Below are 19,262 nucleotides of genomic sequence, written 5' to 3' on the forward strand. Positions count from 1 at the left end.
TTGAACCGGTATCGTTCAATTCTATGACAGTTGTGTTGCGTTCAGTCCAAGATGGCGGAGCTGCAGCTCTGCGCATGGGTGCGTTTGTTGCAATGGAACGTTCTATTGAGTTTCGCCTCTTGGTACTTCTATACTCTTTGTTCCAGTCAGAGGTTCCACTACAAATGTTGATGCATCTGATTGACAAAAGTAGTATAACTTTTTGAAAATAAAAATATGAATAGAGTTGTCATTATTACTTCCATTATCTCACAAATTGTTTTGCGAGTTATATCATTATCGACCAAAGAAAATCGATTTTAAGTTTCATAGTACACTGATAGGCAAAGCTACAAGTGAATGAATCAGCTAAGTTAGATGGCTAACATCCCAGAAAGAGTTGAATGTTATAAATGCAATATAACATTAGGCCTATGCAAGCTTGGTGAAACACCAAATCAACTAACTAGATAACGTTACACGTGGCTGTCTAAGGCTAACACAGAGAGGTGTGCTTCATTCCTAAGAAATGCTGGTTCAGGTGGAGTTTGAGGGGAGTCTGAAATGGGTCAGAATCCCAGAGAAAGATGACCGCTTTGATTACCACCAGTTTATTTGTGAAGGTAAGTTTATATTTAAATCTTTATGTATTTATTTCCATCTCGAAAGTTAAACTGTCGTTTCAGTCATTTTATACTGTAATATTACTGTACTGTAATATTAGGCAACAATTTACATTAAAAAATGTATAGTTTTATTCACTGTAATGCTTTTGAACTTGATATTTAAGTGTATTTGTTTCTTCTTTTAGCTTCGTCCAAGTTCAACCTGCCAAACGGATCTAAGGTTATCCTGAAAGACTCTGCAGGAGTTGATGTGGATGCAGATATTTTTGACGAGTTGGTGAGGTCATCGAAGGTTTCTTTCAAGGTTTTGGATGGAGAGAAGTCTGGTATAAAACTTAAACAACATTCTGTCATGTTTACATGAAATCTATCATGGTTGTATACACATTGTTTATATAGAGGTGTGACGATACACTTATGTCACGATTTGATACAAATCACGATACTGAACTCTATACGATACTATTGCAATATTTTAAGCCAAATAATTAATATTATTACTTATTATTAAAATAATATTATTATGTGATTATTATCTGGACCCACACATTTTCCACCTTTGCGTTATTATACATTACATTCAACATCATATAGTAGTTTAATAAAGGGATGTTACTGAATTTTTTTTACTTTTGCATTACTTGTGCTTTCAATGCAGGCATTCTTTGGATCTCATACACAGACAAGCCGCACATGCACAGACTCTCTGTGTTCACTATAACCTGCCTCTCCCACTATTAATGCACTACATATAGAGCTGGTAAGTCCCGCCCCTTCCGCTAACCCCACTGGACCTCTAGGTTGAAAAATCGTCAATGCAAGTGAATGTGAGAAAATAATTATTTTCTGGTCCCGTTTGAATTTTGCCATGAATGTTAACTTATGTTGTCTGTGAATTTTTCGTGTGAAGAATGCTACAATTTAGTGGGTAGAAGTTTGATATGGTTAGACTTTGTGTGAGAGCACTTTGTGGACTACAACTAGTTTTTACATCAGACGGGAATCTGAAGAAAGAACAGCCCATTTGGTTTGAATGGTGACATTTGGGTACAAAACACACAGGCATCTCGATCTGTCTCCATAGATTATCGCAGCATTAGCACCGTGATTTGACAAGTGGAGGGAAAATGTGTTATGGGGTGACGTCACATAGGCGGCATGTAGTCTTTCCCGTTATGTCTTTTCCACAACTGCTAGCCAAAGAATCTTACAATATACTGTCAAACTCATAACATGAAAAATTATATAAAAAATTCACAGACAACATATGTTCACATTCATGGCACAATTCAAAAGGGACCAGAAAATAATTATTTTCTCACATTCACTTGCATTGACGATTTTTCAACCTAGAGGTCCACTTGGGGTTTTACGGATGGGCGGGACTTACCTACAGAGCCCCCCTGGTCTCACTTTGTCAAAAAAATTATAATCTCTATCTTGATACTGTCTTGAGGCCACGAGATAGGAGATAGCATCTTGAGGCCACGAGTTACTATCTTGAGGCCACGAGATAGTTATAATACATTTTTTTGAGTGAGACCAAAGTGGGACCAGGGTGGCTCCGTACTTACCAGCTCTATAAAAATAAACCATCTAAAACACATTCTACTAAAACTACTTATGATATCGGTGATTTAAATTATGTTTGCGCTTTCACTTTGAGGAGTGCCGTTCCAGCATGTGCGCTTCAGATTATCAATGCAATCAAACCGTTCTAATCACAGAACAGCATCTCAAAATGACTATTCCCAAACTGTAAATGGTTAGTTCATCCAAAATTTTACATTCTGCATTACTCAGTCACTCTCATGTTATTCTCACGTGTCACGCAATCATGTCCGTGTTTACAGTATGCATGTCGGTGTAAATCTGTTCATCATATAAAACCATCCTGTCTTCAGAAGACTTGGATCTGGATTAGACTTTCGATTGATTATTTTTATGATGCCTTTGACATTTTTTTAGCTTTTACAAAACTTTTATAACTAATTGTAAGCATTAATCTATATTTCATTTTTACAATGAAGACTATCCAGTGTTATTTTACATTTGATTACTTTAATTTGTGTAGTATTTCTTACCTTACTCTTCATTCTATTGCATTTTTGTACTGTCGTTTGAAATTTTGAATTTTACCATAAATATCGTAAGTTGAGCCTTGCTTAAAACAACTATATCACAAATCATATAGTTTACATCAATGATATATATCATTGCATTTTTATATTGCTTTATCGCGATATAACACTGTATCGTTACAGTCCTATCATATACTGTACAACACTTTTCGTGATTGCATTTTTCTCTTAGATTTTGCAATCTGCTACATTATTATTTTCAATATTTTTAACATCCTGTCTTGTGTGCTACTTTTTTATTCCAAGATAATGTTCTCCCAGCTGAAAGAAACTTATCTGAGGCCTCCTGCTCTGAGTCCTTTTTATCAGTGGAATCAGAAAGTTCAGACTTCTCAGTAATTCCTCAGTCTTCAAAGGCACACAAAAGACAGCTGTTAGAAGCACCTCCTGACTGTAATTTGGCAAAAGATGCAAGTCATTTTTTCTTTCTTTTTTTTAAGGTTGTTCATAAAATATCAACTATTTTAAGATTTTAAGAAAGTGTTTTTACATGATCTATGTTACAGCTGGTGTGTGCAGCTCTGCACTCAAAACCAGGAGGCTCCGCTATATTGAATGAGTACAACCAAACCAATAGCCTGTCTGATCAAACTCGAAAAAAGCTAGTCAACATCCTTGTGGCGGATATGGTAGAGAGTCATGGGTAAGTAACTGATAAAAACATCTACAATTTAGTTCTTAAAATAAAGTATAAACATGTCCACTCTGTTCCTCTTTTATCCTGGTCAGTTGCACTGTTAAATTTAGTTTAAATAAAACAACTCATGAATGTCAATTAACATAAATTTATTAATATTATATTAATAATTAATATTAATATTCTTATTAGCCAATCATGTAAAATGTTAATAAATAACATTTCAGACAAATCTTGTTTTCAATCTTTATCTTGTCATACAGGAGGATCCCACCAGTCAATATACGCATAACATACGCACTTGGAATAGTGACCCTTTCCCCAATTTAAAGGACAAGTGCTCACCAACTGGATATGTGAGTATTTAGTGAACTGACATATTGTACATGGTCACCTTTTTAAAGGAGCACGATTACCATTAGGGGTGATCAAAAATGATCAAAATTCTGTTTCACGGTAGGGGTGGGTGTTATGGCAAAAATATCATATTTTGCGAGTGACTGAGCATTACAGACAAATCGCAGTGTCTCAGTCTTTAGTACACTGCACGTCAGTGAACCACCCCCACTTATTTACATGTTGCGGTATACATGGATTCAAAAAATCTGTTACGTGGACATTTTATACCGTGGTAACTATGGGTGGAACGGTACACAGAAGTCACAGTTCGGTTCATACCTCGGTTCAGACATCACGGTTCGGTACAATGGAGGGAAAAGCAAATCAAAAATGCAGAAGGCAATTTTTTTTTATTGTGCATGTCTCAGGCCAAAGAGCCTTTTTTTTATTTTTGGGTAATGCATTTTTCCAAAAGAGCCACAGTAAAAAAATAATATAAAATTATTATTATTAAAGACCTGCTTTTTTTCAATAAAATTTCAACAGTAATTATTAGGTCCATAGACAACTAAAAGCAAACAAATATTCAGCAAGCAATAAATAAGTTGCAATATGGATTTAATTGTGCACTACTTTCACTGTGAGGTTGAGTTACCAACTGATGAGCATAAATCTTTGTGTGCATGTGTGAGAGAGAGTGAATGCACACAGTACTTAAATCTACTGTGTTTACGTGAATACTCGACTTGGCATTTTGATATATTCTGTGTTTATTTGGCCGTTTAGGTGCGCAACTGAAGACAAAAGATACTATGCTTGTCCGTGTTGCGCTCGGAGCGCGTGCACAGCATCCTGTCAGTAGAGTTCAGTTCTCTTTCGCGACTTATCGTGCTTTTAATATTTCTTTTCAATATAAAGCACATCCTGCTCTTTTCTTTCTCATTAATTCATGTTTTGTTATTAATAACTTTAAACAAATTCATCAACTGAAATCTGCACGGATTATCAAAAATAGGCTACGACACATTTATAGGACATAAGGGTCTCTGCGGCAAAAGTGAAAGTACCAGCAGGTGAAATGTTTCGAAACAAGGTTAAGGTTTGTTGATTGCTGTGGTGATTTGTGAGTCGTGACACTCGCTATCATCACTGAACACGCACTTTTGCCGGTACAACTTGAATATTATTATTATTATCATAAAATTTTCATTAACTTCGGTAGACTGTACAACAAGGGAATTGTAATTGGCTGCTTTTTCTGCAGAGAGCTGATCTCGCGAGTTTTATTTAATTTTATACCGTGTATTCTTCATGTAAATTCATGCACAGAACCGTGACGCCCGTGCCGTTTGGGTTAAATACGAATATATGTACCGTTCCACCCCTAGTGGTAACGATATACAGTATACTGTCATACCGCCCAGCCCCGACTACCATATTTGTTTTGAATGCATTAAACTAAGATTTCTGTAAAACTTCTTTTTTACAGGAACACTACTATGATCCACTTAGTGGACAGGGTTACCTTGCCTACAGACTAAAAACTGTTCAGCGAAACACAGGAAGTAACTCGAGGAGGACATCAAAGTCTGTTTACAAAGATGGCCCCAAGACCCTGCGTGAGACATCTTCAACAGTTGAGCAGCTGTCAGGTGATCAGTGCAGAGAAGCTTTATCTGTAATGAAGCATTCGACAGACCAATCAATTGTTAAGGAGAGAATGAAGGCGACGTTCAAGTACAGACAGAATATGATGCATGATCCAGACAAGTCTTCACACATCCTGGATTACTTTCCCCGATTCTTAGATACACCAGGCTTGGTAAGAAATAATGCAATTATCTTGATGTTCTAATTGTGTTTTATAATTGTTATTAACATGTTTTCTCTTTGTACTAGATTGAGCAAGACTTCACAATGCTCTTTGGAGAGGAAGTCTCAGGCAAGTTCATTGCGAAATGGCCAACATTCTATAAGCCTAGGATAATAGCTGACTACAAAAACCTAAGCACTGGTGCATATGTGGATGACCTCCGGTCTGCTCAAGAGGAGTCTGATTATGGTGAGTGTGGTGAGTGTAGTGTGTGTGTGTGTTTACTATTTTGACTGCATACTCATGGGTTGGGGTGTTACAATTCTGTACGACTAGGATGGGACAGTGACGTGGCAGCTATTCTGCTGCTTGTTCATCTCTTACCTCCAACCATCAAAGGAAGGAAGACTGGGAAAATCAGTGCTACTGAAGCTGCTGATCATGTGGTCAAGTTCATGAAGGTTTGTCCTAGTAGCCTTTTAACATTGTTGCATTTTTGTTTGTCTGCCAACAGTTAATCTAGTCTAGAGGTACTTATAATACTTGAGTCAAAATACTGAAGTACAACCAGTTTAAAGGGTTAACCCAAAAATTTTAATTCGGTCATAATTTACTCCCCCTTAAATCGTTCCAAACCTCTTGTGCTGCATTCACACCAAACGCAATTTGAGCGAAAATGTTCAAGCATCCAACTAGATGTGAATTTGACACTCAATTCACATTCGGTGTGAATGCAGCATAAGATGTGTTCATCTTCAGAACAGGCTTCATTTTTTTTTTTTTTTTTTTTTTTTATGAAATCTGACAGATTTCTGACAGTCTACGCAACTACCACTTCAACGCTTCTGTCAATTTTATAGAAACATTTAAAACTAATCCATTGATTTAATCCAATTTTCTGAAGGGACTCTATTTTTTTCTAATGAATTTTATTCACATATAAACATTCATCAACTCGGACACACCAGATATGGTAAGCTGATGCTAAAGCATGTTTGCTTGACTTGCGAGAACCAATGAGAAACCAGGAAGAAACATTGTGCTTTCAAGTAACATTACATAGGTTGTCCCCCTTGCAACTGAGGATGAAAGTATATTTGAAGTTGAAAATGTAAGACCTGTCTGTTGGGCTGAACAAAAGTTTCATATCTCTCCTGTCTTAGGTGGGAACGAGCTTTGTGACATTCCTTGACCAAGTTGGATCAACACAGCCCTTCCTCCTTTGTGTTGGGGAAAAGAGGAGTAGTATCCAGAAGTTTTACATCATCCTGGACCAGAAGGCCATACCCTGCACAACGCAGACAGCTGTTGCAGCCTTCGACGAACTCTTTAAGACACACTTTGTGTTTGCTGTATCCTACGATGAGGCCTTGTGCAACTTCTTCACTTTCATCCAAACAACCGTATATGGCATTGATGTGGGCAGTGCCAAGGAGAGTCCAAGGGTCAAGGAAATTCGAGTGAGAATTCACAACACAGAGATTTGAATACTTTTTGCAGTCTTCCTGAAACATGTTCTCATGTTACATTTGCAAGGTACACCACAGAAGTTGTTCTGCTTTATTTCAGCATCTGAAGTTTCACCATGGTTTGTACCCAGGGCGTTCACTGCGTTTGAAATGTGGCGAACCTGGTTGTTCATCAGTGTTCTATACATATTACGGTTTTAAGAAACATTTAAGAGTGCATGGAAACTGTGCTGCTGGAGACTGTTTTACTTCAGATGTTGTTGACAGCTTGGGAAGGGTTGACATTCTACCCGTTTATAATTCACAGCAAAGTGAGGATCCTCCTGTCTCTTTCCCGACTCCTGTTGACAATAGGCAGCTATTCGATATGTGTAGCTCTATTGTTGCTCAGGTACAAGCATCTGGAGTTTCTGAAAGTACTGTTCAATGTTTAGTTGGTTCTATGGAGGAACTTGTCAGTGATGTTCATGCTCAAGCACAAGATGCTGTTCTTAAATGCATTTCGTCAGAGGCATCTAGGGAAACCCTGGACAAAGTTGAAGAGTGTTTTCAGCAGCTTGAAAATCCTTTCTCACTCCTCAATACTGAAGCAAAGAGGCAAAAACACTTTGAGAATAAATGGAAAATCGTTGAACCAGTAGAATATGTTCTCGGTGTGCGTTACGATGTGCGCAGAGATAAAACTACAGGTGTATACAGCCAAGTCCCCGTGAATGATACATGTATGTATGTTCCCATTTTAAGAACTCTTGAGTCTCTGTTCACCAACTCTGAACTTTGCCACTGTTTCCAGCAAGAAAAGCTTCATCAAGATGGCATTTACAGAGACATTAATGATGGTTCATATTTTCAAAACCATACATTATTTGGACACAAAGAACATGCTCTTCAGATACAACTATATTATGACGACTTCGAAACCGCAAATCCGCTCGGATCAAAAAAAGGGATTCACAAACTTGGTTGTGTTTATTTCATTTTAAGAAATCTGCCCCCCAAGCTCAATTCCGTTTTGATGAACATACATCTTGTGGCTCTTTTTCATTCAGAGGACTTAAAAAAATATGGCTTTGGTCCAATCCTCCAGCCTCTCGTTGACGATCTAAAAACTCTTGAGACTGAGGGTATCTGTGTACCCTTTTCAGATGCTTCATTAAAGGGTTCAGTTATTCAGGTTACTGGTGACAATTTAGCTATACATGGACTTTTTGGCATGGTTGAGTCATTCAGTGCAACCTACTGTTGCCGATTTTGCTTAACTGATAAAACAAAGTTGCAGTCAGTCTTCAGTGAGGATGATCCAGGCGTGATTCTCCGCATAAAGGAACTCTACTTAGAACATTGCAATGCTCTGGCACAAGATCCCACTCTTGTTTCAATGTTTGTTGTTAAGAGGACTTGTCCTCTCAATTCATTGCAGTTTTTCCATTCCTCAGACAATTTTGCTGTTGACATTATGCACGATTTACTTGAAGGGGTTGTACAGTATGAGTTAAAGCTCCTATTTCAGTACCTAGTTACAGACTGCATGTCTGTAAACAGCCTTAAAGAACGGATTCAGAGCTTTAACTATGGATACAGTGAGAGAAAGAACAGACCAAGTGGAGTCAAAGTCGATGATGGGAGCAATGACCTTGGCCTCAATGCGATTCAGTCGTGGTGCCTCCTGCGCAATACCCCTTTGATTTTTGGAGATCTAGTTGACAGAGACAATAGTTATTGGAATTTGATACTACTATTGATTCAAATTGTGAACATTGTATTCTCACAAACTGTAACCGATGGTATGACCTATGTTTTGAAACATTTAATTTTTGATCATCATAAACTTTTCAAGTCTCTGTTTCCAGAAAAACGTCTGATACCAAAGCATCATCTGATGATTCATTATCCCAGGTGTATTAGGAAAAAAAGGTCCACTAATACATGTATGGTGTATGAGATTTGAAGGTAAACACAACTTCTTTAAGAGGTCTGTTAAGAACTTCAAAAATATAACCAAAACACTGGTAAAGAAACATCAGAGTCAGTTGGCCTTTCATTGGGAGAATTTTTATTTTAAAAGATTTCAGTTTGGTCCTGTTCATGTGGTCTCTACTTGCAGTCTGGAAGGTAGTGAAGTTTTAATTGAAGCTTTCAATGTGTCAACTATTTCGACGACATCTTGGGTAAAACACTTTGGAACTGAATACCAAGTTGGAATGTATGTTTGTTCTGCTGTTGAAAATGAAATGCCAGTTTTTAATAAGATAGTTAATATTGTTTTGAAGGATGAGCAAGCATTCCTTTTGACTAGTAAGGTTACTACAATGTATTTTAATGAGCATGTGCATGCATTTTGTATTGAGGAGGTTGATGATGTTTTTACTGTCATTTGTGTATCTGACCTGTTATATTACAGACCATATGACAGACAGTTTTCATATGGAGATGATGAAAGTCATTACATTGTACCATATTGTAGTTTTGTTTCGGAGTGCAATTAACTGCAAAAGTTTGACAAGTCTTAAATGTTTAAATGTGAAAGGTGAATGTTTATTGTTTCAAAAAATAAATGTGGTGTACCTTAAAGTATTTTTGTGATATTTTCTGCCATTTGTCTTTATTAGGATTGGAAGCAGTTCTAGAGGTAGCCTATTGGTATTAACACCCTATAGTGTTATTGCTGAACAGTATTTTAACACTTAATGTTGTTGTATTCACACTACACTGGTGTTGGTGTAAAATAAAAAGTATTACTCAATAACACTGTAATTTAACACTAACACTAGTGTGGTGTAAAAACAACAATGTTAAGTGTTGAATAGTGCTAACTTTTAACAACAAACAGTGTTGAATTAACAGAAAATGAGTGTTAAAAAATTAACACTTTAAAAAGTGTAAATGTAACACTGTGTAGTGTGGACACATATACACACTTGGCTGGTGTTAAATTTGACACTGTAGGTGTTGATTTAACACTGGGGATTTTGCTGTGTGTAAACTGTGTGGATTGTGGTCCAAAGCCATCAGCAGTTTACAGAGAGCCTGGCGTACACTGGGACCCTCAGAAAGCCCAGGTTGATGTTTGGGCAGAGTCTGCAGTGTAGCATGAGCATAATGAAGAATAGTAGGAATTTACTATATCTTCACTATGGCTAGAGGGAGAAAACTCAAGTATGTGTTAATGTTTCCCCTTAAAGAGCAGTTGGAAGTTAGAGTTCTCTATTCACCGGCAGTCGAGAGACAGTCGCTATCAATCCTGGCTGTATTTAAGACTTTAAACAGCAGCTGAGCTGGACATCCATTATCTTACTGAGGAGAAATAAATTATCAGCCTGACACATCTCTGTTCATAAAGATCTGCACACCAATCATCATAAATCACCTCTGCCTGAGAGCTTAGTGCACAAATCGGTAACAAATGTCTAGGGGGTTTTCATCTTGTCATCAACTGCCAGGGAAAAATGTTTTGACTGCAGTGCACAGGCAATCATTTTGTATTGTCTTTTCTGATTCAATTCCATCGATCCCTTATGAAATAAGTATTGAACCGTTGCCTCTTTTTTATGTTTCTTTTAAGTGTTGCAATGTGATTCATCTGGGAGCTGGTTTGGTTCAAGGCTTAGAATTCTTTATTGAAGAATTTTCTGAAATCCCTATGGGGAAAATAAATGGGAAAATATCTTGTTGGGCTCTATATTGTCTTTGTTGTTGTCGAGGTTAAAAAAATGATGCATGTTCATCAGGGGACGCCGGCATCAATGTAAGCAATCATCATCTTTGCAAAAAAGCGAGTGCACTTATTATAGTTTATTCTTCAAGCTTTGTCGGCTTTTGTGTGTTCGCAGGGTTCTTTTTACCTGAACGGAGTTGCTTGATTCGTCCATTGCTGCTGTTAATGTCGACAGGTAGGAAGTCTTTGAACCAGGAGATCTCTGGATCGGGGTTCCCGCTGGCGGCACAAAGCAGGGTTGCAGTGCGCGTTCGCTCCACCACCTTCAGCTGTGGACCAATGTTTATGGTCGGGAAGCCATGAGGGATCTGGTCCTCTGGAAAACACACAATATGACAAAAATAGAGGTGTCAGCACACATGACTGAATTGCATGATAAGCTGTGCATTTTCGGTCGGAAAAGTGGCACGGCTCGTTTTTCTAAAGCTCAGCTCTTACAAATGTTTGTACGCAGGACCACCCGAGGCGATTGGTCTGAAGCAGCTGAAATGCGTGACTGTAAGACAGAGGTGGAGTAGAGATCATGGTGTGAAATCCACTGCTAATGTAAATACGAGCGGGCCTAGGCGTGACTAATCCGCCCCATGGTGTTTCTGGTCATGGATATATGAGGGTGAGGGGGTGATTTCCCTCCGGATATAGAGACACCTCACTGAATGCCTGGCTCTGCCTGACCCACAGTTTGACTACAGGAACTCTAATGCTGGCATTGCTAATCTAGGCACCAATACTACTAAAATGAAATGGTAGAATTACACTATGTACACATGCCTCTTTTTGCACTGCAGAGGTCAAGTCATCTTCATTTATATAGTGCTTTTTACAATACAAATTTTTCCAAGCAGCTTTACAGTGATAATAGGAAATGAATGCAACAAAGATTGTTTTGGCTGTACAACAGCTCTGGAAGAAAGTCACCGTCTAGCTTAAGTAAGTTTTGAATTGATTCATTTTCAGTGTAAAAATCATTAGGGCCGCTTAAATGACACCGTTTGTAACTGAAAACAGAAAACTTTTAATGCATTCTGGCTGATCATTTACACGACAATGGCGTTTTGGTGGCCTGAGAACGCAAACTTTGAGGTAGGTTTGAAAGTGCACGTTTTTGAAAACGAGTTTTGAAAAAGCGATACCATTATAAGCGTGTAAACTGCAAAAACGTGAATCTGTGAAAACGGGGTCATGGAAAGCTCTCCCCGTTTACACCTGGTATTATTATGCATTTCAAATGCATTTTATCAAGTGTATGGTCTCTGATTGTGTGTGACTACATACATCACTTGATATGTTGTTAGTCATAGCAACTATGTCACTATATCGTTCAATAAAATCACCCTCATGTCATTCCAAAACTTGGGGACTTTTTTCTTCCGTTGAACCCGAAAGATGATTTATTTTGGAAATATCTTTTTTTGTGATCCACAGAAGAAAGTAAGACACACTGTCTGTTTTGTGGAACACAAAAAAAGATATTTCCAAAATAAATCATCTTGATAACATCAAAAAGTTTGTAGTGAAATACTGTAAGAGTGAGTTTGAAATCAGTAAATGTTTTAATGTTTCTGAAAGAAGTCTCTTATCCTCACCAGGGCTACATTTGATCATACAGTAAAAACTGCAATATTGTGAAATATTTTAATGATTTAAAATAACTGTTTTCTATGTGAATATATCTTAAAATGTAATTTATTCCTGTGATAAAAGCTGAATTTTCAACATCATTACTCCAGTCTTCAGTGTCACATGATCCTTCAGAAATCATTATAATATGTGGATTTGCTGCCTAAGAAACATTTCTGATTATTATCAATGTTTAAAACAGTTGAGCTGCTTCATATTTTTGTGGAAACCATGATACAATACATGATTCGGGATACTTTAATGAATAAAAAGTTCAAAATAACAGCGTTTATTTGAAACTGAAATCTTTTGTAACATTTTAAATATCTTTAATGTGTCGCTGTTGTCCAGGATGCATCAGAGCCCATTACCGTTTACACTACACAATATAATGTGAACACCTCTGAAAGCGGCTTGAGTGATCCGATCAAAATGTGTCTTCAATACCCCACGTTTAGCACTTCACTTGTGATTTCAATTGCTTGAGATGGATGTCACTACCAGATGCAAACAGGGTCTATGAGGCAGAGAGTTTCTCTGATATGTGGTTGAGTGGTAAGAGAAGGGAACAGGCACAGAAGTTTACATAATGTGCTGTGAGTGTTTGAAATGGGAAATGAGGAGTGGATGAGCACAACCAGAGAGAAACCAAACAGCATCCACCGGTCACCACACTCTCACAGATAATGGAGGATGAAACAACTTGATGCAAATCAGCATCATTAAGAACAGCAGGTGCAGACTGGAAACATACGGGACTCAATGTTCTAAGTGTTCTCTGTTCATACACTAATTGAGCTTTGCAAACACACATGGGCTTCACAATTAATAGAGATAACATCAAAACTGTGATATGGTATAGTGTGATTATTAAAAAACGGTGATTTAATGTTTAAAGGGTAACTCTCGCCAAAATGCAATCTGGGTATTTTTGTTAAAGGAGAAGTTCACTTTTAAAAAAACTTTTGCTGATAATTTACTCACCCCCATGTCATCCAAGATGTCCATGTCTTTCTTTCTTCAGTCGAAAAGAAATTAAGGTTTTTGATGAAAACATTCCAGGATTTCCCCCCATATTATAGAGTCCAATTATGGGACCCAAACGGTTCAAGGTCCAAATGACAGTTTCAGTGCAGCTTCAAAGGGCTTTAAACGACACCAGACGATGAATAAGGGTCTTATCTAGCGAAACGATCGGTCATTTAAAAAATAAATAAAAAAGTTTAAGTTTTATAAGCACAAATGTTCGCCTTGCTCTGTTCTGTGATGCGCGTTCGTGACATCACGTAATATGCAATTACGTTGAAAAGGTCACGCTTGAAAAATTTCTGTCCTGAAGAAAATGTTCTTTTTGGCTTTTTAATATTAAAACACCCAGGATACGCACACGAAATGGGCATTTTAAACGATAAACTGACACAAATACATTTGAAAATGTGTATATGGTCCTCCTTCCGCACATTTGTAAACACGTCAAGCGTGACCTTTTCAACGTAATTGCGTATTACGTGACGTCATGAACGCGCATCACAGAACAGAGCAAGGCGAACATTTGTGCTTATAAAACTTAAACTTTTTTATTTATTTTTGAAATGACCGATCGTTTTGCTAGATAAGACCCTTATTCATCGTCTGGTATCGTTTAAAGCCCTTTGAAGCTGCACTGAAACTGTCATTTGGACCTTGAACCGTTTGGGGCCCATTGGACTCTATATTATGGGGGGAAATCCTGGAATATTTTCATCAAAAACCTTAATTTCTTTTCGACTGAAGAAAGAAAGACATGGACATCTTGGATGACATGGGGGTGAGTAAATTATCAGCAAAAGTTTTTTTAAAAGTGAACTTCTCCTTTAATCTACTCGAGGCGAACTTTAGTTTAAAAGCATAATTAGAATGGAAACGCCACTTTTAAGTTTGACCGTATTTTCGTTTTCGGTCAAATTGCCTTTTGAATGGGAGTGAATGGGGCACGACTATGATCACATCAAAATCGCTATTTTTAAAACACTAAAAAGGCTCGACACAACATGAAACTGTGCTGGAAGTATCACCAGAGGCTCTACACATGAACTCCAGCATTGAGAACATTGTTTGTGTACACAGAGTTTACTAAAAGAAAGATTTTGAACAACTCACTTGCTGAGTCCCAATTCGCCTTTTGTGAGGAAAAAGTACATACTTTTGAGTGTGTAGCAAAAGAGTATGCACGTGCTGGGACATACTTCGATGACGTCATGCAACGTGAACTTGAACGTGGTTGCCTAGTTACGCACACCGCGACTGTTAACAAAACATTTTACATTTCATTCATTCTTATATGTCCAATAAAATTTCATTTACTATTCCCATATTTTTTTTCCTCATCGTTTTTTCCACAATACATTTACAATGTGTTTTACCAAATTGAGGAGTGAAGCAGGGCGTCGTCGTAGATCAACCAAACGCAGGTCGTTTGCATAGACAAACGGTCGTTTGTGAGGCGGCTGGTTCTGACGTTCATGTGCAATGTGTGTAATGAAAGCTACTTATTTTCTGAGTTAAAATATTTAAAATTTATAGTAGGCTCTAGGCTAACTATTGTTTAACGTATTTTATACTTAATTTTATCATTATGTATAATACTCAAAAATACCTCGATGAAAATGAACCATGCTTTTACTATAGTAAAAATGTAGTAGGGGAGCGCGGGGCACAATGTAACGCGGGGTTAGTTGTAACACGCTGGTTTTAAATACTTCCGCACATGCTTGGATGACGAAACTTTATGTATTTACTAGTTGCCATATCAACACTATATAGAAAAAAAAATTCCGCCAAAATTGTTTTTTTTTTTGGGAAGATATCCATAGACATTTATTAAACCATGGCAAAAGTAAATTTCTTACTTAAGTTAATTTTTCATCTCTATTGTTTGTGTTTATTTAAAATAAGACAAATCTGATATTATTTTAATCTCCAAGATGTTATTTAAGAGTTGAGATAGTTATTTAATGCTTCGCTAACTAGCAGAAGACACTAGCAGAGTTTAAATCCCAGTTGTGCAGGCGAGGGCATGTTGTAACACTGCGTTACAATGTGCCCCTATTAGAAATATGCTATTATATTCTATACTTTTATTAATTTTATTGAGAAAACGTGAGAAAAAGGTGAATAAAGACCGAGAGTCAATGTTCAGAAATTACTAATTATTTATTTGTTTTGAACTATGTTGTATAGCTGTGTTTTCATGTGTTCGTAGTCAAAACTCAAAAATGAGTTTATATGTAATTAATAAAAATTGCCATTATTTTATATGAAAAAGTTTTTTAAATGTATTTTATTTAGAAAATATTGTAGTTTGTTTTGTATATTTTTTTTATTAGATCAGATAACATTTTAAGCTGTCATATGTTATGTTACAATGTGCCCCACACATGTTACAATCTACCATGTTGTCACATTTCACTTCCATTCTTTCGGGGTATATCAAGAAAAAAGTATATACTGTATTAATAAAACAAAAACACATAATTGTACTAGACATGTGGGAAATTAATGTGGGAAAAAATAAATACTCTGAACCATAAGTAGATTTACACAAACTGAGAAAGTCAAAAAGCGTTACTTTGTGCCCCGCTCTCCCCTAACCATGTGTCCAGTTTTTTGAACGATAATGATGGCGAACCGATAGAGCTAGGTTTGTGTAGTTAGCATGTTTGCATCAAAGAAACAAATTTACACTTTACCATTGTAATGAAAACAGGTTAATAACGCAAGCTAATGGTTAAATATAACAAAGTAAAAAATGACGATGTTAATTTGTCTTTGTTATATTTAACCACGAGATCTCTCTCTCTCGTTCAGACTTAAAACAGAGCGATCTCAGTCAGTGATAGGCATATTCGTTCAGTAGATCCAACCAAATACATGCCCCTTCACAGCCCGAACTGAAATGCTATTTGCTGACGTTACGCAAATGAGACCTAACCAATACTGTCATATTATAGCATTTCGCTCATACCTGTATTTACATCCTGTTTTCGGTCCATAGTAATCGATTGTCGAGTTCACGCGCCATGGTTTAGTACCTATGATCACGCGCGTGAACTCGACAATCGATACTATGGACTTCGACCGAAAACAGGATGTAAATATAAACATAATTTTTATTCATATCTTTCACATCTACTGCAGTCAGATTGACCCGCGTTCACTCCGAAGGAATCACTCACATTGGCTGTGCACTTGTAATGACACATCAAGGATGTTAAGAGGCTAAAAGCAGGTTTAAAACTTGCCCTATTGAAGTCAACAGGGTGCAAATTTTAAAAAGAGGATAACATGGTGTAGGCAACACCGATGTTTGTCGTTGATCTCTGTACTGACAGCACTCCGAATTTACAAAAAAAAGAGCTCAATGTTAAAATTGACCGGAGTTCTCCTTTAAAACATAGCATAAAATACACTCTTTTTCACCACCTGCTGCAGTATATATGTTATATGAAGTGAACATATAATTATATATATTATCAGTGAACGAATCAGTGAACCAATCTGAACGAATCATTTTGGTGAACGAACTGAAAATGAACGAGTCTCTGGAAAGAATCAAAATTTCCACCACTATTACATCACCACCATCACCACAAAGCTCCTCCCTCCCGCACGCAATGGGATGTGGGCAATATTAGCCGTTAGAGTGTGCATTGATCTGCACTTCGAATTCTAACCGGAAATAGCAGACCATCTGGGTATCTTTGGAATACTCATTTCAACATACTACGATTTGGGACGTACTAATTCTAGTTTCGCATACTATTTAGGACGGATAGTATGCGAATTGGGACTCAGCAACTGTCTCTGTGTCCGCCGGTGTGGTGAAGTATCCGGTAACTCTATGATGGGTCCGGGCTGAGGACCCAATTAGTATGCCAGTATATGCCTGATCTAAATCTGTTCTCGCGATAAAGGCAGTATCAGTGCAGTAATATCAGGTAAAGCTCATAGCACGATCATCGGATAACGTTAGCTGTATGTTATGCTACTATATAAGCTAACTAAAAAACACACTAACAACGAGAAATGTTTAATTTCACAATCTATAGCTTCGGTTAAATGCTAGTAAATGAAACGTATAATTTAAAATACATTAAATACATTAATGACTCGTTATAACGTACAAACGTCTTCTATAATAAAGTGATTTTGTATGATTTGTAACCAGGCACTAAAGTGATTACCCATAAAACATGCTTTGAACCAATCGGATTGCTTGGGTCCTAAGCCCGGACTCATCTCTTCAGCCGGACCCGATTGTTCACCACACCGGCATTATGACAGTCAAAAATAGTCGATCTCTGAATGCGAAAGAACTGACTCTGAATTTTAGTATTGCTTCTAATATGAGGATCCTTTTTCAAATACAAGGTCAATATTGATTTTCACTAACGACAAAACAACAAATTATCCATGAATTTATATGGAACTAAGCTGTAGGAGCTTTCCATCTTTACTCTCCTCATGTTACGTTGCATTCGGAGATCGACTATTTTTGACTGTCTGAATGCCGGCGGACACAGAGCATATACAATGAGAATTGAAGAGGATCTGGATTCTTTTTCACATAATTCTCTTCATTGCATCAACTAAAAGAGGTCTGATCATGAATTTTTTAAAGTCTGAACACTTCAAATCTTTCTACTGGCAGCAAAGCATGACATGTTATCCTTCAGATTTCATTGCAGAACATATTAAAAAAATGTATCAGTATTTTATCTTGTTTTCTATATCTAAAATATCTAAATGTCCTTAAAACAAGGTTACATTTATTGCAACACATGTTTATGTAAGATAATAAGTCTTGTTTTCAAAGAAAACATATTGAATTAAATTTATTCTTCTAAACCTTAATTGGCAAACAAGTTTTTGGCATGTAAAACTGAGCACTCTGTTGAGATCTCTTTTGTGACTTTAGAGACGACACACGTGAGATTACTATTTTTTTTTTTTTTTTTTTTGTGAAACGTCATTTTTTATTTGCTACATTTAATTGCATTACTGGCGAGGAGAAACAGTTGTACACAATAGTATCTGTCTCAAACCCTCCTTCCCCCGTGGCAGTGACCTGGAATGGACGATTCTCACTGCAGCTGGTGTTGGTTTATTCCCACTGGGGTCTATTACCAAACCTGTGTGTCTCACAAAGGCCTGTGGTGCGTAGACGCGACCCTACAGTGACCTTACCTAGTCATTCCTACAATGCACCTTCTCAACAGAAAACAAACACGGAGACAAAGGCAGGTCCGCCAGCAGGACGAGGTGTTCAATCTGGAGTTCAATCTTTTGGCGGTTCTGATATATTCCAGGTTCTTGTGATCGGTCCAGACGATAAAAGGTACCCCCGACCCTTCTAACCAGTGACGCCATTCTTCCAACGCTAACTTGACTGCCAACAACTCCCTGTTACCAATGTCATAGTTACGTTCGGCCGGGGATAAACGATGGGACAAAAACGCGCAGGGATGCATCTTGTCGTCTGTGGAAGAACGTTGGGATAGCACTGCGCCTACCCCCACCTCTGATGCGTCGACCTCCACCACAAAAACTGACGTGAAGGATCAGGGGCTATAAGGATGGGGGCTGAAACAAAGCGGCCTTTCAGTTTGGTAAACACAGCCTCGGCTGTGTCTGACCACCTGAATGTAGTTCTGGGGGAGGTCAAGGCAGTCAGAGGTGCGGCTAGTTGGCTGAAGTTGCGAATAAAACGCCGGTAGAAGTTGGCGAACTCCAGAAACCTCTGTAGGGCCTTACGGGAATCTGGACTTGGCCACTCTACCACAGCCTTAACCTTCTCAGGATCCATGCGCATTCCCTCAGACGAAATGATGTAACCTAGGAAAGGAACAGACTGTGCATGAAAAGCGCATTTGTCCGCCTTGACA

General features: G+C 37.6%; 2 protein-coding genes across 2 annotated transcripts in view; one reads left to right on the forward strand and one right to left on the reverse strand.

Annotated features, from left to right (window-relative positions):
- The window catches only part of LOC311088376 (uncharacterized protein), a 172,856-nt gene that overhangs the window by 42,743 nt on the left and 110,851 nt on the right, over nt 1-19,262 (reverse strand). The gene's annotated exons all lie outside the window — the stretch shown is intronic.
- Nucleotides 5,422-9,512, forward strand: LOC311088384 (uncharacterized protein). The gene is made up of 4 exons (XM_084122448.1): nt 5,422-5,544; nt 5,622-5,784; nt 5,872-5,996; nt 6,699-9,512. The coding sequence occupies exons 1-4, from the start codon at nt 5,443-5,445 to the stop codon at nt 7,020-7,022; spliced, it is 714 nt and encodes a 237-aa protein (XP_083978574.1). The 5' UTR covers nt 5,422-5,442; the 3' UTR covers nt 7,023-9,512.

This window comes from Abramis brama (assembly GCF_963993115.1).
Source record: "Abramis brama genome assembly, chromosome: 8".
In the NCBI taxonomy this organism is placed as follows: Eukaryota; Metazoa; Chordata; class Actinopteri; order Cypriniformes; family Leuciscidae; genus Abramis; species Abramis brama.

Excerpts from the sequence above, each read along its gene's own strand:
- LOC311088384 (XM_084122448.1), top strand. The coding sequence starts at position 5,443 with ATGAAGGCGACGTTCAAGTACAGACAGAATATGATGCATGATCCAGAC. Across the intron at positions 5,545-5,621 it reads TCTTAGATACACCAGGCTTG|ATTGAGCAAGACTTCACAAT; the intron begins GTAAGAAATAAT and ends TCTTTGTACTAG. Across the intron at positions 5,997-6,698 it reads ATGTGGTCAAGTTCATGAAG|GTGGGAACGAGCTTTGTGAC; the intron begins GTTTGTCCTAGT and ends CTCCTGTCTTAG.